The sequence below is a fragment of the Gnatocerus cornutus genome, chromosome 3 (genome assembly GCF_029298725.1).
Source record: "Gnatocerus cornutus isolate USDA-ARS CGAHR chromosome 3, icGnaCorn1.1, whole genome shotgun sequence".
Classification (NCBI taxonomy): Eukaryota; Metazoa; Arthropoda; class Insecta; order Coleoptera; family Tenebrionidae; genus Gnatocerus; species Gnatocerus cornutus.
The window spans coordinates 15,983,290-16,006,876 of NC_142235.1; the positions used below are offsets into that span (position 1 = coordinate 15,983,290).

At 42.0% G+C, this 23,587-nt stretch overlaps 6 protein-coding genes across 7 annotated transcripts in view; 1 reads left to right on the plus strand and 5 right to left on the minus strand.

Moving 5' to 3' along the window:
- Flo2 (flotillin-2) overlaps positions 1-12,403 on the plus strand; it is an 86,091-nt gene extending 73,688 nt beyond the window's left edge. Inside the window, exons 2-6 of the mRNA XM_088031972.1 lie at positions 7,378-7,674; positions 10,816-11,168; positions 11,215-11,429; positions 11,476-11,659; positions 11,714-12,403. Coding sequence (XP_087888098.1) covers positions 7,378-7,674; positions 10,816-11,168; positions 11,215-11,429; positions 11,476-11,659; positions 11,714-11,917 — 1,253 coding nt within the window. The 3' untranslated portion in view covers positions 11,918-12,403. The remainder of the gene's footprint in view (positions 1-7,377; positions 7,675-10,815; positions 11,169-11,214; positions 11,430-11,475; positions 11,660-11,713) is intronic.
- LOC148177497 (glucose dehydrogenase [FAD, quinone]-like) lies at positions 2-2,240 on the minus strand. 2 transcript variants are annotated; one of them, XM_088031917.1, is made up of 4 exons: positions 1,577-2,218; positions 632-1,529; positions 206-587; positions 2-154 (listed from the first exon to the last, which is right to left on the minus strand). In XM_088031917.1, the coding sequence occupies exons 1-4, from the start codon at positions 2,203-2,205 to the stop codon at positions 66-68; spliced, it is 1,998 nt and encodes a 665-aa protein (XP_087888043.1). In that variant the 5' UTR covers positions 2,206-2,218; the 3' UTR covers positions 2-65. The 2 variants fall into 2 exon arrangements, with proteins under 2 accessions (XP_087888043.1, XP_087888044.1); XM_088031918.1 differs by having other exon boundaries at positions 2-587; positions 1,577-2,240.
- On the minus strand, positions 2,530-6,825 carry LOC148177498 (glucose dehydrogenase [FAD, quinone]). Its single transcript, XM_088031920.1, has 3 exons — positions 6,737-6,825; positions 4,162-4,536; positions 2,530-4,112 (listed from the first exon to the last, which is right to left on the minus strand). Exons 2-3 carry the CDS (start codon positions 4,529-4,531, stop codon positions 2,605-2,607), a joined length of 1,878 nt encoding a protein of 625 aa, XP_087888046.1. The 5' UTR covers positions 4,532-4,536; positions 6,737-6,825; the 3' UTR covers positions 2,530-2,604.
- Positions 12,404-12,999: 596 nt separating the features above from the next.
- On the minus strand, positions 13,000-18,078 carry LOC148177499 (uncharacterized). The gene is made up of 2 exons (XM_088031865.1): positions 17,906-18,078; positions 13,000-17,786 (listed from the first exon to the last, which is right to left on the minus strand). The coding sequence occupies exons 1-2, from the start codon at positions 17,912-17,914 to the stop codon at positions 13,155-13,157; spliced, it is 4,641 nt and encodes a 1,546-aa protein (XP_087887991.1). The 5' UTR covers positions 17,915-18,078; the 3' UTR covers positions 13,000-13,154.
- A 307-nt stretch (positions 18,079-18,385) lies between these two features.
- Positions 18,386-20,559, minus strand: LOC148177500 (phenoloxidase 1-like). The gene is made up of 4 exons (XM_088031919.1): positions 19,585-20,559; positions 19,375-19,539; positions 18,873-19,329; positions 18,386-18,822 (listed from the first exon to the last, which is right to left on the minus strand). Exons 1-4 carry the CDS (start codon positions 20,557-20,559, stop codon positions 18,386-18,388), a joined length of 2,034 nt encoding a protein of 677 aa, XP_087888045.1.
- Positions 20,560-20,801: 242 nt separating this feature from the next.
- On the minus strand, positions 20,802-23,012 carry LOC148177501 (phenoloxidase 1-like). The gene is made up of 4 exons (XM_088031915.1): positions 22,026-23,012; positions 21,809-21,973; positions 21,306-21,762; positions 20,802-21,259 (listed from the first exon to the last, which is right to left on the minus strand). The coding sequence occupies exons 1-4, from the start codon at positions 23,010-23,012 to the stop codon at positions 20,802-20,804; spliced, it is 2,067 nt and encodes a 688-aa protein (XP_087888041.1).
- Positions 23,013-23,587: the final 575 nt, after the last annotated feature.

Here is a 23,587-nt window from a genome sequence, read left to right on the forward strand (position 1 = left end):
TTATCGGTTTCTAACAAAATTATCTAGGTACTAACTCCTACAAGAATCACATTCTAAACTAAGCTCTACCAATAATCCGGGTCGACAACATCCGGATTTTTTTGCATCAACTCATTCTGTTCTTTCGGTGTTCCGTCTCCACTTCTTTGCTCCTCTGAAAGGAACATAAACTGATCAAACTGGACAGTACTCGCGAAACTCTCACCTGACTTTCTGTAGAACTGTTCATAGTCTTCTTTTATCATATCTGCAGTCTTCTCCGCGATCATAATAATAGGAGCGTTGGTATTTCCACTCACCAAGTACGGCATGACGGAACCATCCACCACCCTTAAGTTATTAACACCTCTCACTTTCAATCTCGGATCCACGACCGCCATGGGATCACTATCGGGACCCATTTTGGCAGTACCAACAGGATGGTAAATCGTCAACGTGTATTGTCGTGCTTGACATGCCCAGTACTCGTCGGAGAGGAATTCGTACTCTTGACATCCTGGAATTTTGAAGTCGTTGTAATGGCAAGAGTACTTCGACATGACTGTCGTATTTTGCATGAGATTGTATGCTAGCTTGGCACCCTCCACCTAAAAGAAAGTGTTAAATTCGTACAACTCCTTCTGGTACTCACCATGACTTTCATGTCGTACGGATCATCAAAATAATTCGGATAGATCAGAACGTGGCTGTTGATGCTTTTGTCTTTCAAAAGAAGTTGTCCGCGGCTGTTCGGTCGCAACAACAATACGATAACATTGAAAGCATCTTTGTAAAGGATTTCTTCATAGACGGCGGAGTAGAACTCGTCTGTTAGACCTGCTGCTTTCTTCCCGAAAAGTCCCCCGTCGGTGTTATCAGCGTACGAGGTGACAAAGTACTGAATGTCAGGCCAGTCGTCATCAGGGTCGGCGTACTTGGTCTTGACAAACCCCATGACTTCGCACTCCGGTAGCCAATACACCGGTCCTTCCTTCTCCTGCGCAAACTTGTTGATTGTCTCCGTCGAGAAAACTTTAGGTAGGATGAAACCGCACGTGTCGTTTTGGTACTCTTCTGGTGGATCGTACAGGAAGGTGACCCCACCCATGGCTACGTGGTCTTGTAAGTTCGAACCAACACCTGGGGAATCTACGAGCACGTCAATTCCGACGTCCTCCAGGTGGTACCGAGGGCCTATCCCTGATAACATGAGGAGTTGTGGAGATTGGAGAGAACCTGCGCTTAGGATGACTTCTTTTGATGCGGAAGCGGTTTTTTTGATACCGAATTTGCGAAATTCCACTCCGTAGGCGGTCTTGGTGTCTTCGTCGATGAGAATCCTTTCGGCGGTGGAGTGGAGGCTGACGTGTAAGTTGGGGCGTTTGCTAACAGGGCGGAGGAAACATTTCGCGGTACTGCAACGAAGACCATCTTTGAGAGTACCGTGAGCTAGTGTGAAACCGGTTTGGTACTCGCCGTTGACGTCGATAATATTGTACCCGAGTTCTTCAGCGGCTTGGAGGAACCACTGAGCGAGTGGCGAGTGGTACCTAGAAACAGATCTCAATCACAAGAACTACATTCGGAAGGTACTCACTTGAAGTGCTCCACGGTTAGGTACCCATCTCGTCCGTGGTAGTGGTCATTGCGGAACTCTTCAATCCTCATATCTTCGGACTTTTTGAAATATGGTAGTACCTCGTCGTAGCTCCAACCAGTGTTGCCTAAAGCCGCCCATCGATCGTAATCTCTTCGGTTCCCTCTAATGTACAACATCGCGTTCAAGACGCTACTCCCTCCGAGGACCTTCCCTCTCGGCCAGTTACACTGCCCTTTATTCATCCCTTGGCAGTACTTCTCCCCGGGCTCCGTCTTAAACTGCCAATCAAAAGGCGACAACTGCAACGCCGGAAACATCAGCGGAAGATCCGTCAAACTTATCTCGTCCGGTCCTGCCTCCAACAGCAGCACGTTCCAGTTCACATTCTCACTCAAACGATTTGCTAGTACTGCTCCGGCACTACCACCCCCAACTATAATAAAGTCGTAAGTGTCCAAAATTTCGTAGATGGGGGTGTCACTGACCCGATTTTCGCGGTCCAGGATGTCGGGACGATGAGTCATTGTGCTTGAGTGGAGGAAGATGAGGAAACCAAGACCCGGACCTAGAGTTAGAGCCATGCGGGTCATGGAGAAGAGGTTCATTTGGGTGTGGGGAGCCGACATTTTGGGTGCGTTTTTCACAAGCACTGGAACTGTTCTGATTCATTTCCGTTTGTTGGAATTGCAAGAAGTTTGCTGAGTTGGGGAAATTTAAGATGGGCTGCAAGGTTGCGTTTATTCTGTTTAAATTGTGAGAATAACCAGAAATTCTTGGAATCTAGCACTAAATCTGGTTGTATAGAAAATTTTTAAAGTTATTTCAGATTTTTATTATCCAAAAACACACGTAACATAAAATTTAACAATGAATAAGTTACTAGGATTAGCGCCAGTACCACCAACCACACTTACTAATTGGCGGTACTACTTATAGTCTACATTTATATGGTACAACAGTCATTTTAAATATTACGATCTAACCTGAAGTATCACAATGGGTACTATTTCCTGACGGTACTCTGATCAACTAGCCCATCGACCATACCGAGCTGTCTTGATCCAAAATTCTTTGATCAAATCGGACCCTTTTTCCCCGATCATAATAGCCGGGGCGTTCGTATTACCACTCACTATATTGGGCATTATTGACGTGTCTATCACCCTCAGCCCTTTAATACCATAAACTCTGAGTTGTGGGTCTACCACAGCCTCCTGGTCCCAATAAGGTCCCATTTTACAAGTTCCAACAGGATGGTAGATCGTAACAGAGTACAATCGAATCATACACTCGTAGAACTCATCAGAGTAGTCCTCAAAACCGTTACAATCAGGGAACTTGTGAAGGGTGCTCTTGTAGTACTGAAACGCCTTCGTCTGACTGAGCGCAACTCCAATTTTCACACCTTCAATGAGAGTTTTCATATCGAAATCATCTTGGAAGTAGTTCGGATAAATAAGAGGGTAGTCCAGAGGGTTCTTGCTGCGCAATTTGATGAACCCTTTGCTTTTGGGGCGCAGCAACATCGGGATAACACTCCAAGCATCTTTATCGGCTATTGGATCAAAGACTTTCTTATAAAACGCGTCTGTTAATCCATGGGCTTTCTTCAACTGGGTACCACCGTCAGAATGCGTGGATCCTGAGATAAAATGAAGCTCGATATCCGGGAAGTCATCAGAAGCGTTCGAGTACTTCGTGTTAACAAAAGCAAGGCCTTCAACTCCACCAAGTACGCTCAAGGGACCACCTCCAAACACCGCGTATTGCAACAAAGAACTAACTGAGTAAATCCGATCAAGTCGGATTGAGTCTGGTCGATTTATCACGAATGTTAGTCCTCCAAGACCAATGTGGTCTTGTAAGTTATGCCCAACTTTCAAATCTTGAATTACCGCGATCTTGTGCTTCTCCAAGTCGCTCTTCGGGCCAACTCCTGACAACATCAACAACTGCGGGGAGTTAACAGCACCTGCTGATAGTACCACTTCTTTGTTTGCGCGGATTCGGTACAACTTCTTGTCGCGGAGGAACTCAACTCCGTACGCTACTTTACTAGTGGGATCGATGAGTACTCGTGTGACTTGAGAGTTCATTGCAATATGGAGATTCTTCCTTAGTCGTACCGGTCGTAAGAAAGCTTTTGCTGTTGAACACCGCGAGCCGCGTCTTGTGGTACCTTGAGCCATCATAAAGCCAGTTTGGTACTCTCCGTTGATGTCGCGGTTCTCGTAGCCCAACTGACGGCCACCTTCCACGAACGTCGCCACCAAAGGAGTGTGGTAAGGAGCTTCGGACACTGTTAAGTACCCTCCGGTTGAGTGGTAGTTAGTACGAGACAAGTACGGGTTTTTGTTGTCTTCGGACTTCTTGAAATAGTAGAGGGCGTCTTGGCTACCCCAGCCGGGGTTCCCGAGGGACTCCCACAGATCGTAGTCTTTTTTATTACCACGCAGGTACAACATGTAGTTGAGTACCGAGGAACCACCGATGACTTTGCCTCTGGGCCAGTTGCAGCGCCCATTTTTCATCGCTGGAAAAATTAGTTAGTACCAAAACTTAGAGAACGAAGAGGAAGTTACCCAAGCAGGCTTGTCCTTGCGGCTCGCTCTTGTACCTCCAATCAATCTGCGACAACTGGAGGTACGCCGCCATTAGCGGCACATCCGAGATTTCAATTTCGTCGCCTCCCGCCTCCAGAAGCAACACATTCCACTGTTCGATCTCACTAAGTCTATTTGCCACCACCGCCCCCGCGGAGCCTCCTCCAACCACTATGAAGTCGTACCGATCCAAAAGCTCCTCCGTCGGCGTGTTAATAGGTCTTGATTCCGGATCCAAAACATCGTACTGAAAGTACGCAATCGCTGCCGCTAGTGCTGGTATAAACACTGCTAAATTCGAAGCCGCTGAAGCTCCTAATCCGAAGAGTGGTGCCGCCACAGCACTCATTCTACCTGCAAAGAATCGTTAATTAGTACCAAGCGAACAAAATTGATTTAGTACCGAAAAGAAAAGTCATCGTGTGGACTACGTGGAACGATATAAACTACTGTTTTTGAGGTACTGCTTTCTATTAGCACCCTTCCGTTTTTGTTACGTGGAAGAAGAGGGAAATTGGTACGATTTTGTAATGGATTCGTTGATGGAATTTTAATTTGGATGGCCAAAATAAAAAGTTGATGATGTATTCAGGGAGTAGTGTTGATTGGTAATTCTTTGTGGGTGCTTGAAGTCTGTGGTAACGTGAGGAGCGACACGTCGGTACCAAATTATCAGGTTTTAAAAATTCTTAAATCCTAAATTTGGCTTGGAATCTCAGAACCAAATTGGCGGCTTAGAAGGTACACATAAATTTAAATCTGTAGATTGTTGTTCTTTTGGATCAAAAGGGACCAGAATTTCAGGTTCTGATTTGCCTAAATTTTGAATTGAAGATTTTGAATTTCTAAAGTCTCAAGTTCGTTTTAAAAAAATTGTGATTTAGAGATTTTCTTCAGATATTAATACATTTTTAGATCTGTGATTAAAAAAACAGAAAAAAATCGTCAAATCAAGATTTTGCTTTATTTGCTCTAAATAAATTCCCGAATTCGGAATTTTACAATTCAAAATTTTTGTGAAATTACGGGAATGTGAAACTAGCCACTACATTTACAGAAATTCTAAGATTTTACAATAATTCTAAATTCTGAGATTTTTTTGTCCTAGAATCTCAGATCTTGGACTTTTAAATCATGCTAAATCATTCTTGGATCACAAAGTTCCTTCTAGATTCTAGAAAAGTTTTGGTTCTAAAAGTTCCCATTTTTTAATTAATTTAGGTTTTCTGATTCTCAATTTCTAGACAATTCTTGAATATATCTCAAAATTCAAAAATTTAGGTCTTCGAGAGATTTTATTTGATAAAAATTCCACATTGAAACGTTTTCAAATTCAAAATTTTAAGATGTTTTCTCACTTTAAAACAATGTTACCAATTGATTTCAACTTCTAAAGCCACCTTGAAAGAAATTTTAATCTGAAAACCCAAAAAGTTAAAATTCATCGAAGAAGTACCAAATTTTTAGGTTTTAATCGAAAAAAATCGAAAATATGTGGGTTAATATTAAATTTTTAAATGCTAAATACAGGTTAGAATTTGAGTTCTAAATTGTCATTTTCAGGTTACATTTTACTTTATTTGTTCAAAAATAGATTTTCGGATTTTGAATTTTACAATTCAAAATTCTTGTGAACCTTGTGAATGTCAAATTCGCTATTAAAGTTACAAAAAATTTGGGATTTTTCGATAATTCTAAATGGTGGTATTTTTTAGTTTTAGAATCTCAGCTCCCAAACTCTTAAATCATTTCAGAAGTCCTACAATTTTAGATCACAACATCCAAAACTTCAATCTACTTTTTAAAATGGTTTTCTAGATTTTATTTGATGAAATTTCCACATTGTAAGACTCGTTCTCAAATTCATAATTTTCAGATTTTTCCTCAGTTTAATAAATCAGTGTTGCCAACAGATTTCAGCTTCTTAAGCCATCTTGAGATATATTTGAATCTGATATCCCAAAAAGTTAAAATTTGTCGAAACACGTCGAAGAAGTACGTAATTTTCAGGTTTTAAGCGAAAAAACTCTAAAATGTGTGTTAGAATCTTAAATTTTTAAATCCAAAATACGGCTTAGAATTTGAGTACCAAATTGTCAGGTTACATCTTTCTTTATATGTTTAAAAATTGATTCTCGGTTTCTAAATTTCACTAAGATAAATTTTCGTGACACTTGGGAATTTTCCTCAGATTAAAACAGTGTTGGCAACAGATTTCATTTTCTAAAGCCATCTTGACAGAAATTCGAATATGAGAATCCAAAAAGTAATTTTTTATTTCTCTTTACCGAATTGTATTTTAATTGATTCTAATTAATTGATCGGGTTTTTCTGTGAATCATATTGACAGTTTATCGACCTACTTCTTTGTTATTTTACATAGAAGAAATTTTTTATTTAGAACTTAGTTTTGCTACCACACGAAAAATGCAAATTTTGGTACCTACTAACCGAGAAATGCTAATTAGAACAATTTGTTTAAGTTTTACATAAGAGCAGGATTATATTAATATATGAATGAGTATAAATTAATTATAATTAATTTGGTTCTCACCTAATTAACAATCAGTCGTATTCACTGTCTAAATAACACCCCACACTACGAATTTTCATTCATAAAATCGAGCGTCTCCGCACATCTTCACCTTGAACTTGACATTTCTTTAACATCCCATCGACAACTAAGCCCTAATTTTCCTCCCATAGCTTCTGTTCACCTTTCCTTGGTGATTTCAGCTCCTCACCTTTGGATTGGTGACGGAACTTCTTACTAACGGAATTTCTTCCAACTGACCAAATCAACAATTCTCATCATTAGCATTCTTAACACCACTCGTTACTCTTCAGGACCGTTGCTCTACTACGTAGTAAGACTAACGGAATCGAAAGATCGAGAAAAATTTCTTCGCGTCATTTCTTCAAGTGATGGCAGTTAAAAGAAGAACAGTAGAGACGATGGGGTGAAAGCTTCCGATGATTGTACTACGTGCGCTGAAGAACGTACACGCGAAGAAATTGAAGATTTTATTTTCTAGCGTTCGCGTTTTGATTTCCAACGGTTCGTGGCTGTGAGGAAAGTTGAAGAATTGATACGTTGGGAAAGTCTTCGGATTTTTCTGGAGATTTTTTATTTTCGACTGAATTGCAGTTTCTACAGTCTTAATTCTTGAATTACACTCTCATTTTCTCTTGCAGGAGGATGCTGCGGTTCAACAAAACGCATAACCATCGTCGGTGGTTGGGCCTGGGCCTGGTGGTTGGTCACCGACGTCCAACGCCTATCCCTGGAAGTCATGACCCTAAACCCCATGTGTGGGAGCGTCGAAACAGCTCAAGGAGTTCCTCTAACTGTCACAGGAGTGGCACAATGCAAGATCATGAAAGCTGATGAACTTCTTTACACAGCATCGGAACAGTTCCTCGGGAAGTCTGTCAAAGAAATTAAGGGAACCATTTTACAGACCCTCGAGGGACATTTGCGCGCTATTTTAGGTGAGTATGGATCAAGGACGGACATGCGTTTGCGATTCCGGGGGCTATTCCACCCACGAGTTTTGTCGAAGGAAGTCCTACGACAGGCTAAATGTAATAACGAGGTCAGGCTTCATTTATAGTTCAATTGAAGTTCAAGTATGGTCGTCATCTTCAGCGGGTTTTTTCCAAAAGATCGTACTTAAGTAATACCGGCTTAACTCAACAATGAAAAGACACAATGACAGGAGTCCTGGTCATAAAGATAAGACAGATTTCAGTCGAATTCAAGAATGCTAATCATCCTGACCGGTTGATTGTGTAATTTACTGTTAAATCTCGGTCGTCAGTCTGCAAAAAATCGAATTCCGATATCTTATCAATGAGATCGATAACCTGATATCGCGTGGCTTTGTCAAGACGCCGTTAATTTATTTATAATTAGTATAGATTTTATTGTTTTGAACTTTATGCATCATTTAAAATACCTTCTTTGATTGAATCTATAACAGTTAAGATGTCATAAATACGTGTTAGTGTGGTGAGCGTGTTGGATGAAGTAGTGCGAAAAATTATGCCGGTGCCGTGGATCAGTGCCTTTGGTATTTCCTTGAGCATTGGAATTACATATCTGACAGTCAAAAGGTGGGCAATTAATTGTGTATTTGATGTGGGAAGTCGAAAAAATCTAGAGTCGAAATTGTGGTGCCTGAATAACAAGTAAAAAACAACAACAAGTTGGGCTTTTTCTGTAATTGTAATGTGTTGTTTTTATTTCTCTGACAATGGGTACTGTACCTACTGTAATTCTCGATCTTTTTCTTTGGGATTTGGCACAATTAATCACTTTGGTTTGTTTATTAGACATGCAAAAAAAAGAAAATTATAGATCTAGAATTAGCAATTTTAGAAAGTCGGGCATATTTTGGCAACGAAAACCACATTTGTATCATTCTGAGTGCAATATTTCTGCTACCTCTTGATATTTTACTTTAGGATTTAACACAGTTGATAACTTTGACCAGTTTTTTATCCCCACAAAAAAGGAAAATTATAGATTTAGAATTACAGATTTAGAAAGTCGGGCATTTTTTGTACCAAAAAAATTTCATCTATCATTTTAAGTGCTATAATTTCGGTACTTTTTGGGTTTTAATTTTAGAATTTGGCACAATTGATAATCTTGACCTGTCTATTACGCATGCAAAAAATTTAAATTGTAGATTTAGAGTTAGAAATTTTAAAGTGTCGTCAAAAGGCCTAATTCTTGAGCAAACCTTCTTTAGTCGATTACTCGCTTATTTTTGGTTTATTTGAGTTATTGGGACTCAATTTACGCAGATTTTTTTGCAGATTTCAAATTGGGTCTCAAAATCCATGTCCGTCAACAAATAATTTAGTTACAGCAGATTTAAGTTTTGGATACGGAATTTTGAGTTTTGAAATTTTTAATGCTCAATATTTTCGAAACTAGGGGAGACCGAAAGAAACAGTTTGAGTCATAATTTTTCTCGCTCTTTTTCCATTTAGAATTTGTTCTCAAATACCCAAAATTCGCTGGTTATTTTTTTCGCGAAAAAAAATCTCATTCAATCGATGAAAATTTTCGATTATTTTGTTTTTTTTGGCCGCCACTGGTAAACTATTTGAGATACCGATCTGGCACTTGCTTTTTCGATTGATGTATAACTTAAAGGTGACTAACGTCGTTTTCGTTCCGAAAAAATTCGTTGAAAATCACCTCAAAAAGACTTCTTGCAAACCTAAGATTTCTGAAGCAAATTTAAGTTATTTGTACTCATTTAACGCAGAATTTCACGCTGAATCCAATTTTGTCTTCTTTTTTTTTCGTACGTCGAGAAATAACTGTATGGATGAACAAAATTTTGGGTAGTCGACAGAAGGGCAAATTTGAAGCTTCAAAGATATCGTTTCTCCATAATTCGGAAACTACGACAGTTGCAGAGATGAGGTTGTGGTTGTCGCTATTGATTTTCTTGCATTTTATTTCGTACGAATTCAAAAAAAAATGACTAAAATTAATATGTAAAGCTTATTCGGTCGATTTCTCGCTTATTTTTGTTGGAAACTTTCGTAGTTAGGGCTCATTTTACCCAGAATATCACGCAGATTTCAAATTCGGTCTCAAAATATAAAAAATAAATATAAAATAAAAAATATAAAAAATAAATAATAAAAATAAAATATAAAAAAAAAAAAAAAAAAAAAAAAAAAAAAAAAATTGAGTTATAGATGATTAAAATTTGGGATAGGGAATTTTAAGGTATGAATTTTTTCATACTCATCGAAACTACGACAGAGAGATTAAAACGGTTTGCGTCATCGTTTTTCTCTCTCTTTTGTCCTCAGATCCCCAAAATTCGATGCGCGATTTTTTAATAAAAAAAAATACGATTCAATCGATGGAATTTTTTGAATTTTTGTTTTTTTTTTGGGCCGCCACTCGTAAACTATTTTACCTACCTATCTGAGATTTGGCCGGTTGATAGATTTCAAGCTGCTCTTTTGATTGATGTATAACTTAACGCTCAATATCTCTTTTATTTAGGAAGAAAACTCAAGTTATTTGTGCTCATTTAACGCAGAATTTCATGTTGAATCCAAATCTGTTCTTATTTTTTACGTACGTCAACAAATAACTGAGCTATATGTGATTAAATTTTGGGTGGTCGCCAGAGGGCCAAAGTTTTGAAGATTCGAATATACCGTCGCTCCATATCTCGAAAACTACGATAGATACAGATGTGGTTTTCGCCATTGTTTTTCTCGTATTTTGTTTGCGAAGAATTCGTTCTTAGATTTTCCGACCGTTGAAAGTTTGATTAAAAAAAAAATGAACTAAAACTTTGTCAATTTTCTTCCGTCGACTTCTCGTTTATTTTTGAAGTAAACTTAAGTTACTAGGACTCATTTTACGCAGAATTTCACGCTGAATTCAAAACTGTTTTTTTATTAACATTATTTTTTCGTACGTCAACAAAGAACTGAGTATAACTGGGGCCGATTAAAATTTTGGGTAATTTTGAAGGTTTGAAAATATCGTTGATGTAAATAAATCTACCGATGGAGAATGTGGAAACAAAGTGGCTAGATTTCAACTTTTGTTGCAAAACTAATTTTCTTCTTCTTCTTTTATTGCAGGAACTCTTACAGTAGAAGAAGTATACCGCGATCGGGACCAATTCGCCGCCCTAGTTCGTGAAGTAGCCGCCCCCGACGTAGGCCGCATGGGCATCGAAATCCTCTCTTTCACCATCAAGGACGTCTACGATGAAGTCCAATACCTAACATCTCTAGGCAAAGCCCAAACGGCTATGGTAAAACGCGACGCCGACGCTGGAGTAGCCGAAGCAAACCGAGACGCAGGAATCCGTGAAGCAGAATGTCAGAAGTCCGCAATGGACGTCAAGTACTCAACCGACACCAAAATTGAAGACAACTCGCGAATGTTCAAACTTCAAAAAGCTAACTTCAATCAAGAAATCAACACTGCCGTAAGTACTCTTCGTTTTCTTCATTGTTCTTCAGTGGGAGTTTTAGAAAGCTGAAGCACAACTGGCCTATGAACTACAAGCTGCGAAGATACGTCAGAAGATTCGTAACGAAGAGATCCAGATTGATGTCGTGGAGAGGAAGAAACAGATTGAAGTGGAGGCTCAAGAAGTGTTGAGGAAAGAGAGGGAGTTGAACGCGACGGTGCGTCTGCCGGCTGAGGCGGAGAGTTACAAGGTGCAGATGCTGGCTGAAGGAAAACGGTAAGGCAGAAGAGTGTTGAAACTAGGAACTTTATATTTTTTGTAGGACCCAGACTGTGCAGGTTGCTAAAGCCGAAAGTGAAAAAATAAAGTTGCTTGGTACCGCAGAAGCCGCAGCTATTGTGAGTGTGGGTAAAGCCGACGCAGAAAGGATGAGACAGAAAGCCGCTGTGTACAAGCAATACGGAGATGCTGCCATAATGTCACTCGTTCTCGATGCCTTACCAAAGGTACACATCCAGTGCGAAATAAGACAGTCATAATAAAGTTTGTTGTCATTGTAGATCGCTGCGGAGGTCGCAGCCCCTCTGGCCAAAACCGAAGAAATCGTTCTTATCGGAGGTCCCGACACCACCACAGCCGAAATAACTCGATTAGTCGGCCAAATTCCACCTGCCGTCAATGCCTTAACAGGAGTGAATTTATCGAAAGTCCTTGGGAAGATTCCTGGTGCATCCACTCAGCCCGTTGCAGCCGCCGTTAAATAAACTCTGCGCATTTACTGGCCTCACTTTCTTTTCTGATAGTAATCTCAAACTTATTCTGTGGCTAAAACAAATCGCTCAGGACTTGTAACAAAACCAGAACCGGTGGCATTTTGTTTTACTTTTTGTTTAACGAAAGACAGTGCCGTTGGCATTGGTACGTGTTCAATTTGGATAAAATGCTTTTAGTAAAGTTAGGGTAGCAAAACAAAGGTTCTATATGTATTTTTCTACTCCCGATTGTTCTATTTTTATTGGTTTTTGTAGTGTAGTTGACACCAAGATCGGATTAAGGAGCCGGTTTTTGCCATTCATGTTGTAAAGTGCTTGAATTATTGTAAGGTGACTGAGTGTTCACTTTTTATTTTTGTATTGGTTTGTATCCATTTTGTTTATTGTATATTAAGTCAGTATGTGCTTCTATTGTACACTAGATGTGGATATTTGTTACCCACCGTGTGAATTAAGATATTTTAGTAAACGCAAAAATTATTTTATTCGATCCATTAGCCTTACTGTTGGTAGCACTGTTATATCTCTACCATCTCAAACGATCAGAATAACAGACCTGCCAACACATTTATTTAATTTAAAGTCGCTGGGACTATCATAGGGTCAAAGTGAGCACATCTCTACAGTGTAATTTTATTCAAATTCCACTTAACTTAATGTGGGCGAAAAATACTTGTTTCTAATTGGCTGTGCGGAAAAACTGGTACAAAATTATCTAAATTCAACGTACCTGCCTTCAAATATCGACCAAGAAGACTGAAAATTTCACTCAACACCAATTCAAACTCAATTCAAAGCAAATAATAAACCTGAAACAATCTTTGATTTTGAACGAAGTTAGCTGCAAATTTTTCTAAAAACAGCCAATCAGAACAAGTATTATGCCTGTATTTAAGTTAAGTGGAATTTGAACGCAATGGAGGGAAATTCAAGTGCGTAGAGATGTGCTCACTGCGTACCTAACACAATTATAGGATTTGGAACTTAATACGACACATCGTCGTCCATTTTAATTATTTTACCAGAGAAGGATAAATCTTTATTTCAGAATATCTGCGTTTTCTTTCATTAGTTTCGGGTCATCCGCATCTAAAAGCACAGGACAGGCTTCAAAATTTTCTGGACCCTCAACATTGATGTAAAACCATCAAATTTTATAAGAATTAGTGTTCGACTAATTTATTAATATCACATATTTTAAGTAATAATAACACTGTACACACTTAAGTCACTTCAGTAGCGCCACAACATTATGATTGTCCTCAGCCTTTGCATAATCCAGTGGTGTCCACCCGAATTCATCTTCAACCTCCACTTTTGCCCCCATCTCTATCAGCAAGCTCACAATGTAGATATTCCCAGTCTGGCAAGCATAGTGCATCGGCGTGCGCCCATTTTTGTCCCCAATATTCACAACCGCCCCATCACTGGTCAAGAATTTCACTATATGGTACCCATTGTTGAAGTTCAAGCAAGCGTAATGAATGGGCAAGCGCCCATGGGCATCCCGGACAATTTTTTTCATTCGGTTATAAATGGACACAACTGTGTAAACTGAGCTCTTTTCGCACGCTATGTGCAGAGGAAGACGGCCATTTTGATCCGCCATGTTGACTTCCACGTTTTCTTTGAGTAAGATTCTGACGATTTCCGCGCTGTCGTACAAATTCTTGCAAGCGAAATGAATGGGGAGGTTTCCTTCATGGTCTCCAGCGTTAACAGTAGCTCCGTTCGCAACAAGAAGTTTTACCGTTTCAGGTTTACTGTGCTTACAAGCGATGTGAAGAGGTGTCCTCCCCTTGTCGTCTTCCTTGTGTACGTCAAACCCTCTCCGGATCAAATTTCCCACGATGTGGGGGCCGTTGAAGTAATTTCTACACGCGCTGTGAAGACAATGACTTTGATCCGATCGCTCGATGAGGAAGTCTGCAGTGAAAGTGGTACCACTTTCACAAGCATACTGTACTGGTAACTCCCCTTGGGAGTTTGCCACATTGATTGGTACTCCTTTCTGGATCAAAAGTTGGACTATTTGGAAACCTTGCAAGTGGTTTTTGCACGCATAATGGAGAGGAGCGCAGCCATTTTGATCCGTGGCGTCCATCTTGCAACCTCTGACGTTGTTGACTAATAACTCCACGAGTTTGAAGCCAAACTTCCAGTTCATGCAAGCGTAGTGGATGGGTAACCGCCCCCTTATATCGGCCACGTCCAATTTCGCTCCTATCCACACCAAGAAACTCGCCACTTGGAAACCGTCTTCTTCGTTGTCGCACGCGTAGTGCAACGGAGTTCTTTTGTTGGCATCCTCAGCGTTAATCTTGGATTCATTGCCGATGAGTAGCCTCAAGATTGAGTACGCGAAGTTGTCGTTCATGCACGCGTAGTGAAGAGGTAATCGTCCTCGAGCATCAACACTGTTAACATCTCCACCTCGACGAATCAACGAATTGACTATGTTAAATCCATCGACTTCGTTATCACACGCGAAGTGGAGAAGAGATCTTCCTTTGTACTCAGCAGCGACTCGCTTCCTCAGTAAGAATTCAACATTCTTCAGTGAGCCGTTCCAACAAGCGAAGGCTACGATTCGATCTTTTTTCACCACGTTCTTCGCCAACAAAGAAAACATGTCTTCGTTGTCGCCGCGGCACGTGTACAACAAAATGTTGAGGTCGTGTCGCAACGCCTCCTGGTACTGCTTCTTCAGGACGAACTTTTGCAAGCAGTTGTGCGACTGGTAGATGAGCGCCGCCGACAACAAATACTTGGGATCGAAATTGTTGTACGACCTCTTCAAGACCGGGTGACTCTCTATATACTTGAAGATGGCAACGTGGTCGAAGATGATGGAGTAGTAGATGAGCATAGGAATGCACTCCTCTTCGTTCTTGGAGTACAGCGGAATGAGAAACGGAAGAAGAAGAAACAGCTTCCGGAGGCGTGGATCACTCACGTCCAACTTCCCGAAGATTCTAGCAATGGGAGAGTACTGCAGTCTCCTGCAACTATCATCACAGACGTATTTACTGTGGATGTTAAACCTCCCGAAGTCGAGCTTCTGGATCTTCGCCACGTCGTACTCTCGACTCCATGCGCACGCCAGTTCTAAGGTACCACGATCGATTTGGTCCTTCTCATCCAAATCAGTGCATTCTTCCAACAACGTGGAGTTCTTGAACAACACGGCGATGTGAGCTTTGGAAGTCTTGACAATCATCAAGTCGAGGAAGAACCGGATGTTGTTGTACCTCTCCGTGCGGACAAACTTCGAGTCTTTGGCCCGGAAAGGATCGTACTCGAAGAGGTACAACGCGGCGAAGAACTCCCCGAAGGAGTTGTGGACAAACTTCGGGTCATCCTCGACTTCACTTATAAATCCCACAGGGTCGCCTCGTTCTTGTACTGTTTTGAGGAAGTCATCGCGGGCTTGGAGGTACGAGAAGAATTTAGTACCACCACAGTAGAGGTTGAAAGCAACGCGTTTATAATTATCGATGTGGCTCTTCATGTCGTCTTCGAACTTCCGGGAGTTGCGTTCGATGCTGAGGTCCATGTTGAGGTTAACAGTGTGGTAAACCAAGAACTTATTCCGGACGAAGTGCTCGTACAGATCCAGCATGGTAAACGAACCATCTAAAACCCTCACGTCTCGTTCCAGCAACTCCGTTAGCATATACAACTGCAGAGGAATCCCCAAGACGTCGCTGTTAGAAAATGGCTCTCCGATCTTCCTCACCACCTCCAGCAACTCCTCATCGCTCAACCTAAGCCGTCTTTGAATAAAAAGTCTTTGCTCCTGGCCATCGAACTGTCTAATCCGTCTTGAGAACGTCTGGAAACGCGTCTCAAGAACTGGTTTCAGGTTGTTCCGTGCTGTGAGCCACTGTTTCACTCCTTCAGCAGCGAGGAGCTCAACCATACTCAAAATGTCTTTGAGACTCTCCGGAGACACTTCATCGAGACCATCCCAGATGATCCGAACTTGTTGTTTCTGGACAAACATCTTGAAGATTTTTCTTTCGCTTTGATCGTACGACTGGCAGTTTCTCGTCCAGAGATGCTCCAAGAAGTTGCAAACGTTTGGTTTGGTTTCGCAGTACCGAGCGTGGTTCCGCGCGTAGATCAAGATCGTCCAAACTGATGAAGACTTGGAGGCCTTCAAGCTTTGCATGAGGGTGGTTTTTCCCATTCCTGAGTTACCACAAACTAAGTTAACTTCGTTTTCTTGCTCGAAGACTTCGGACTCGGGAACTGGGTTGGTGTACTCGTGGTCCAAGCGGTACTGCTTCAGATTCTCGATGGTGGAGGTGGTGCTTGAGATCCATTCCAAGTAGTTGTCGCGGTAGCGAAAATAATGACATGGGAGGTTCTTCAATTTGAAGTTACAGAACTCTTTAGAAACGTACACTACGCCCCGAGTGAAATTCAACAGATTCGTCATCTCCACAGACAACATAAGGGTCTTGTTACTATACATTTTAATTCTGAAGAGTTCAAAGTTTTCAACGCCGCTTACGAAGGTAACAGCGTTCGAAACATGAAGAAACTTGGGGTCTATGACGATGTTCCAAAAGGTGCGGGGAACATGACCAAGTGGAAGAACTTCACTCCGACCAAACACCAAAGGAACCTCTAGTGCTTGCACCAAGTGGTCCGTGGTGATTAAAATAACAAAGTTGAAGTTCAACGCCATCAAATCTTGTAGAGATGCTTCTTTCTGACCCTCTAAAGAGAAAGTGAAGGTGTTCAAAATAGAATCGTAGACTTTGCTACCACTTAATTTCAAATCTGCCAGGTTCTGGAAGTGAGGAAGATTAACAGTTGCGTGGTCTTGCAGAAGAATGATGTTCTTAATTCTACAGAACTTGAAGAGGTGGCTGAAACCAGGACACTCTTCAACCACCAAAGGAGTCTTGCTTAGCAACCACAAGAGCTTGCTGGTCTCTCGATCGTCCGTGTCCAGTACGATCTGGTACTTCTTCTTCAGTTTGTTTGCCTCCGGTAAATCTAAATCCATTTTATCTCTCCACAGAGTCTTAACTTTGTCGTAACTGTCGTTACTGAGGATGGTTACCTCGAATTCCGCCACTGCTTGTCTAAAAATGACTTCTTTTTTGGTGACGGGACTGGGTGACATCACCAACGGTTTGATAAAAGGGGAAAGAACCCGAAGAGCAACCACGTCCTGCATCCACCTCTTGACCAACATCTCTTTTCGTCCTTCCTTAACACTCCAGTTGACGACGAAATGAACAAACTCGTTAAAGACATACTCGTCACTCTTGAAGATTTCTTTAAACAGACGAAGTGTGAGCTTCTCCAAGCGATCAACATCAGCTTGAGTCGCGTACACCCTAAAGTTCCGAAGAAACTCCTCGAGATCGTTGTCTTCACTTTCAAACTTGAAGCAACGCCCGTTTGGATTCGTCTTCAATAGCTCATCTCCTTCAATTGTGGAAATTTTGAGCTTCTTATCATCACTCAAAGTAACTTCTTCGTGGAGTTGTGGCTTACAATTCGTATAAAGAATCAACGTGCAGTTTACATCTCTTAAGTTCTTGGTAAAGTCCTCGAAGTACTTGGAGATGCTGTAGTTACCTTTTGGTGCCCCAAAGTCGTTTGTCCTCAAGATATGGTTTTTACTTTGTTTCAACTGGAGGGCGTACGTTGTTGTTCTTTGATTGGAGTAGTTGATGGTGATGACGACGTCGTCGAAAGAGCCGAATTCTTTGTCGTTGGAGGAAATGGAAAAGTCTTGGACGTTATCGTCAATGAGGAGTTTTAGGACGATGTTGGCTATGAAGAGGTGCTCGTAGTCGCGGCCTCTATCGGTAGCTCCTGAGCGCTTTTGAAAAGTCTAAGAAGAAAAAGAAGTGTTAGTACAAAGAAACGACTCTTGAATCCTGGAATTTTAAGAAAATTAGACTACTTGGTTTTGAGATAACACTATCTTATGACGTAGCATCATAAACAGACCTGACTCATCTTTCCTGCGACTCATAAAAGCATCTTCGAATAGTTTTGTTTTAGGTAAAAAAATTCTTCTCATCTGAATTATTAAACTGGTTCTTCATATTTTGACACATTTTGCTTGTTGGTTTCGAACTAAGAACGCAAAGAAGAGGTTATTAAATCGCGACAGTTTTAGAGAAAATGGGAAACACACTCTTATCAATTTTAGATAACACAGTTCCGAGTAATTTTTATTTGCGATTAATTCTCTTTATCTCTCTCATTTCGTTAATTTATAGATCTCTTTTGTATTAAAGGTTTTTTCAAATGAATAAAATTCAAGGAAAAACTAGGTCCACGGAAAAATCGAGGTCCTCCGATTTCCAAAGGCCACCGGTTTATCTCCTTAAATTAAAATCTTTTTTTTTTCGAAGATATTTATTGAAATTATGAACAAATTTAGAAAAAAATCTCAAAACTGCAAATGGAAATGAACCATCTTTGCTAATTATTTCTTCTCACGGTTCTGTTCTTGTAGTTGATGGTAACGTCAGCCACTCCCATGTTGGGAGTCAAAAAGTGTTCCAAAACCATGACTCCTGCTCTTGGTAGACGATCAAACGGAAATCCCATTGAACGACGATCTGGATACAACTTATCCTTAATCCCGCAGTAACTTCCAGCGTCACTGCACACTCCTTTGGTGTTTTGCTCGACTTTATCCTCCTCGTGGTTCGAGATCATCACAAAGAGCTCGCATTTCATCCCTTCCTCTCTTCCTTTCGGGATCAGTAAATGTTGGGGCCACCCGCAGCCACAGAAATTGAAAGAAGAATCTTCACGACCACCCTTAGAGTTCAAGTCGCGGAAGGTTCTTTCAAAAGGAATGGTAACTGAAGACTTGTGGGACTCCTGGACGATGGTGTTCATTCCAGGCTCCACTACAAACAAAGAATGAGAATAGTGTCTTCGACGGTTTTATTCGTCTTACGAGTGACTGCGAACTTGTCGAGTTCGATGAACATGTGCCTTTGATCCCTGAAGAACCAAGTTTTTCCTCCTTCGTCGAATTTCGGGGCGAGGAAAATACGACAAGTCCCCATTTTTGTCTCAGAGTTCGAATTCTCCACCGTGATGTTGTACGAAAACGGTTGGTGTTGAAGATGAGGAAAACGGACGAAAACGCGACCTTCCTCTTGGAAATCCATGCCTCTGGATAAGTCGATGTCGGACTCTTGCCAGAAGGTGTTGAAGACGTTTGCCGGATTCCCCTGAGAATTAACCTCGAGTTTGGTAACGGTGATTCCTGGATGGTCGAGTTGCTCCTCCGTGTAACGAGGAAGAGTGTCTTTGTGTCTCTGGAAGATGTTGTCGATGAAGGAGTGCCAGCGGAAGAAGACCGGATCTCGCATGGCGGTGGCGGTGTCGCCCATCACTCCGAAAGTTTCCTGAAAATGTTCGTTATTTCTTGGCGAGGTTTTGGTACCACCCACCAAATATCGGTTATCTGGATCGTGGACGAGCGAAATAAAGGCGTGCCCCATGTTATGCAAATCCCCATAAAGTTGTCTGTTGGGCGAAAGAACACTCGACTCCACCATATTCCCCAGGAGATCAATCCCTTGACTCTCCGTAAGCTCAATGGTTTGCCTTTTTTCCTACAACAGTACCATCACTCTTTGTTTCCTCACTAAAGAACTTACATTCTTAACAAATCCCGCTTCGATTGCGTTGATAATCCGATCATGCCACCTCTTCAAATCCCCAACATCCTGTGTTAACTGCTCCGCCGCGCGATTCAAATTTTGCAATTTCATCCCTCCAGTTCTTGCAGGGTAAGCTCTGCTAGCCACCGCGCTATTCAACTTCGGAAAATACCCCTCTTTGATCGGTTGATCGAAATCGAACCTCTCAACCCGTCTCAAGTGATTGGAAAATCGCTCGAAATTGTACCTCGCGATGACCTGCTGGTGCATGTAATAAAAGAGCTCACCCCGTCGGTTCTTCGCAACGATGGACTTGCGCCCACCGTGGGGGTACACCAGGTGCCAGTGCCAGTGGTGGAGATTCACCCCCAAATCCTCTCTGAAGTAAGCAACGCGTTGCTCCTCCTCGTGAGCTGACGCGGTGTAGTCCCTCGGGATGAGAATCGGAGTCCTTGATTCTTCAGGTAGTAACTTCACTTCTTCCCTCGCTTTCGTGAATATCTTTGGATCGACGAACTTGTCGGGGAAGCTACTAACGAACGACGGCAACTCCAAATTCTGCGTGTCTTTGCGGTGGAGGAGAGCCACGGAAAAGGCGTAGTTGAACAAGTAGGGGTTGACACGATCGCGAGCGTAAACCGCCATAGATAACAAGTCGTCGGTGTCCCTCATCTCCATGAAGATCTCGATGAGTTGCTCGGCGATTTGGCGATGTTTTTCAAAGAACAAAGAGAAGTTTTCATCGCGTTTTAGGTCGAGGATCTCACCTAGTGCAGGAACAGAGATCTTCTTCAGATGAATGGGGTGTTGGTCTTTGTCTCCAAACCGCGTTGCAATTATTGGAGCGAGTAGTTGGTAGTTCTCCGGGAGGTACTCCTCAGGGACTTGGAAGATGGTCTTGTCTTCACCCTTGGGGATGAACGACGGTTCCAGAGGGTGGTCGAAGAGGAGAAGAAGATTCTTGTTGGACATTTTTAACACGTTTCAAGACGATTTACGGATTGAAACTGAATAAAATGGAGGCTTCTGGAGATAAGAGGTGGTGAAAAAAGTGACAAAAAGTGGTAGCAAAAACTCTTTTTCTTTGTGTACTTTTCATGCCGACTCTTGAGGATTAGGAGGTCGCAATAAAATGTTAAAATGCAGTCCAATACAATCATTTATTTAATAATCATAAATCCAACTCGTAATCTTTGCGTTTTGTCTTCAATCCTTCAGTTCATTGCGTCGCGTTTCTTAACAATCCTGTCTTTGTAATTGACGGTAACATTGGCCACCCTCATATTGGGCGTCAAGAACTGCTCCAAATTCGCAACCCCATCTCTTGGTAGCCGATCAAACGGGAATCCCATGGAGCGGCGGTCAGGATACAACTTGTCTTTGATCCCGCAGTAGCTTCCAGCGTCGTTACAAATTCCTTCCATGCTCTGCTCGACTTTATCGTCATCGTAGTTGGAGATCATCACAAAGAGCTCGCACTTCATCCCCTCGGCTCTTCCTTTGGGAATCAAGAGATGATGAGGCCATCCGCAGCCGCAGAAGTTGAACTGGTCTAAATCCGCCGTACCTTGAGCCGGACGAGTCGCATCTAAATCCCTGAAAGTTCTATCGAAAGGAATAGTAACTGAAGACCTGTGGGACTGGTGGACGATGGTGTTCATCCCTTGCTTCACTATAAATTAAGAGTCAAAACGAGTTTTTCGTGGGGTTCAACATACGTGTTACTGTGAACTTGTCGAGTTCGATGAACATCTGTCTTTGGTCCCTGAAGAACCAGTTTCTGCCAGCTTCGTCGAATTTCGGAGCGAGGAAAATGCGGCACGTCCCCATTTTAGCCCCAGGGTTGGTGTTATTCACCGTGATGTTGTAGGAGAAGGGTTGGTGTTGAAGGTGGGTAAACCGAACGAAGATTGGGCCTTCCTCTTGGAAGTCCATGCCTCTGGACAAATCGATATCGGATTCTTGCCAGAAGGTGTTAAAGACGTTCGCGGGACTCCCCTGGGAGTTAACTTCGAGTTTGGTGACGGTAACACCGGAGTAATTCAACTGGTTTTCAGTGTACCGAGGTAAAGTCTCTTTGTGCTTCTGGAAAACGCTGTCAACGAAAGCGTGCCAGCGGTAAAACACCGGATCGCGCATCGCTGTTGCAACATCACCCATGACTCCGAAAGTTTCCTAAAGTCTCCAGTTAGGACAAATGGAGGTCGTTTTTCTTTCTTACCAGATATCTGTTGTCCGGGTCGTGGATGTACGCCAAGAAGACGTGTCCCATGTTGTGCAAATCTCCATAAAGTTGTCTGTTTGGCGAAAGAACACTTGACTCTACTATATTCCCCAAAATATCGATCCCTTGACTTTCTGTTAATTCAATGGTTTGTCCTTGTCCCTGTGAAATAATTCAAAATCTCCCATTTTCCTGAAGAAACACTAAAACTTACATTCACAACAGTTCCGCTCTGGATGGCGCTTAAAATCTGATCATGCCACCTCTTCAAATCATCAACATCCTGTCGTATCTGATCCGCAGGTCGATCAACGTCTTGCAGCAATTGGTTAGCAGGTCTAGCAGCATAAGTCCTGCTAGCCACAACACTGGTCAACTTTGGGAAGTACCCTTCTTTGATCGGTTTCTTGAAGTCGCTGAGTCGTTCAACACGCCTCAACTTATTGCAGAGTCGCTCGAAATTGTACCTCGCAATAATCTGCTGGTGCATGTAATAGAAGAGTTCACCTCTTCGGTTCTTGGCGACGATGGCTTTGTCACCGCTTAAAGGATAAACCAAATGCCAATGCCAATGGTGGAGATTAGCGCCGAGATCCTCTCTGAAGTACGCAAGTCGTTGCTCCTCTTCAACCTCCGAAGCCGTGTACTCCCTGGGAATGGGAATTGGGGTTCTTGAACCCTCGGGAACTACCTTTGCCTCTTCTCTTGCCAACGTGAAAATTTTTGGATCCACGTATTTGTCCGGGAAGTTATGGACAAACGACGGGAGATCCAAATTCTGCGTGTCTTTTCTGTGCAGCAAAGCCACAGAAAGCGCGTAGTTGAACATGTACGGATTTACGCGATCACGCGCATAAACCGCCATCGAGAGTAAGTCATCGGTGTCTTTCATCCCCATGAAAATCTCGACAAGTTGATCGGAGATCTTACGATGCTTCTCGAAGAACAAAGAGAAGTTTTCATCGCGCTTCAAATCCAAAATCTCACCCAGTGGAGGAACGGAGATCTTCTTCAGACGAATGGGTCGTTGGCCTTTGTCCCCAAACCGCGATGCAAGGACTGGTGCGAGCGGTTGGTAGTTCTCCGGGAGGTAGTCCTGGGGGACTTGGAAGACGGCCTTGTTCTCGCCCTTGGGGATGAACGACGGTTCCAGAGGGTGGTCGAAGAGGAGAAGAAGGTTCTTGTTGTTGCGCTTTGCCATTGTTGCTCGGTTGCAGAAAACGAACTGATGTCTTTCGAAAAGTGGAGACCATCTTTTATAGGGAATTAGCCCCGGATGTGAGAATCAAAAACAATTGATAAGGTGGTGGCATTTGCATTTTGTGAAGAGGAAGTGGTTAGGGGTGACATGGGAACGCGGTGAGGTTCCTTATCAGTAGTAATTTATTAAGAAAATAGCCCCAGGGGGTTGTTTTCAAGTAGATTCTTTCCAGATGTCAACAAATTTGAAATAGGGGAGCGACATTGATTCAGTCGGTATTATAGGTCGCCCACTCCTTATTCCTCGTGTTTCAAAAATGGAGCAAATTATTATGGGATTGTTAAAAAAAAAGGTCGAATTGCTTCTTTAGAGCTCGATTTTGCTTCCTTTATTTATTTCTTTCAGTTTAATCTTTTTTCTTCGAAAACCGAGAAGTGATCTGCATTACCGACCGTCATGCGCATCAAGCAAGCATGAAAAAGTGAGGTTACATCTTTGTTTATTTTTAATTCAAAAGCGATTTTTTCCAACAAAAACGTTTCAAGGTGTGTTGAAATATTCCCCTCGTCATCACC

Coding starts and splice junctions, on each gene's coding strand:
- LOC148177497 (XM_088031918.1), bottom strand. CDS start 2,205: ATGTCGGCTCCCCACACCCAAATGAACCTCTTCTCCATGACCCGCATG. Junction 1,530..1,576: donor CTAACCGTGGAGCACTTCAA/GTGAGTACCTTC, acceptor ATCTGTTTCTAG/GTACCACTCGCCACTCGCTC. Junction 588..631: donor CGTACGACATGAAAGTCATG/GTGAGTACCAGA, acceptor ACTTTCTTTTAG/GTGGAGGGTGCCAAGCTAGC.
- LOC148177498 (XM_088031920.1), bottom strand. CDS start 4,531: ATGAGTGCTGTGGCGGCACCACTCTTCGGATTAGGAGCTTCAGCGGCT. Junction 4,113..4,161: donor GCAAGGACAAGCCTGCTTGG/GTAACTTCCTCT, acceptor TAATTTTTCCAG/CGATGAAAAATGGGCGCTGC.
- LOC148177500 (XM_088031919.1), bottom strand. CDS start 20,559: ATGTCCAACAAGAATCTTCTTCTCCTCTTCGACCACCCTCTGGAACCG. Junction 19,330..19,374: donor ATCCAGATAACCGATATTTG/GTGGGTGGTACC, acceptor GAACATTTTCAG/GAAACTTTCGGAGTGATGGG. Junction 18,823..18,872: donor CGACAAGTTCGCAGTCACTC/GTAAGACGAATA, acceptor CTTTGTTTGTAG/TGGAGCCTGGAATGAACACC.
- LOC148177501 (XM_088031915.1), bottom strand. CDS start 23,012: ATGGCAAAGCGCAACAACAAGAACCTTCTTCTCCTCTTCGACCACCCT. Junction 21,763..21,808: donor ACCCGGACAACAGATATCTG/GTAAGAAAGAAA, acceptor TGGAGACTTTAG/GAAACTTTCGGAGTCATGGG. Junction 21,260..21,305: donor CGACAAGTTCACAGTAACAC/GTATGTTGAACC, acceptor CTTAATTTATAG/TGAAGCAAGGGATGAACACC.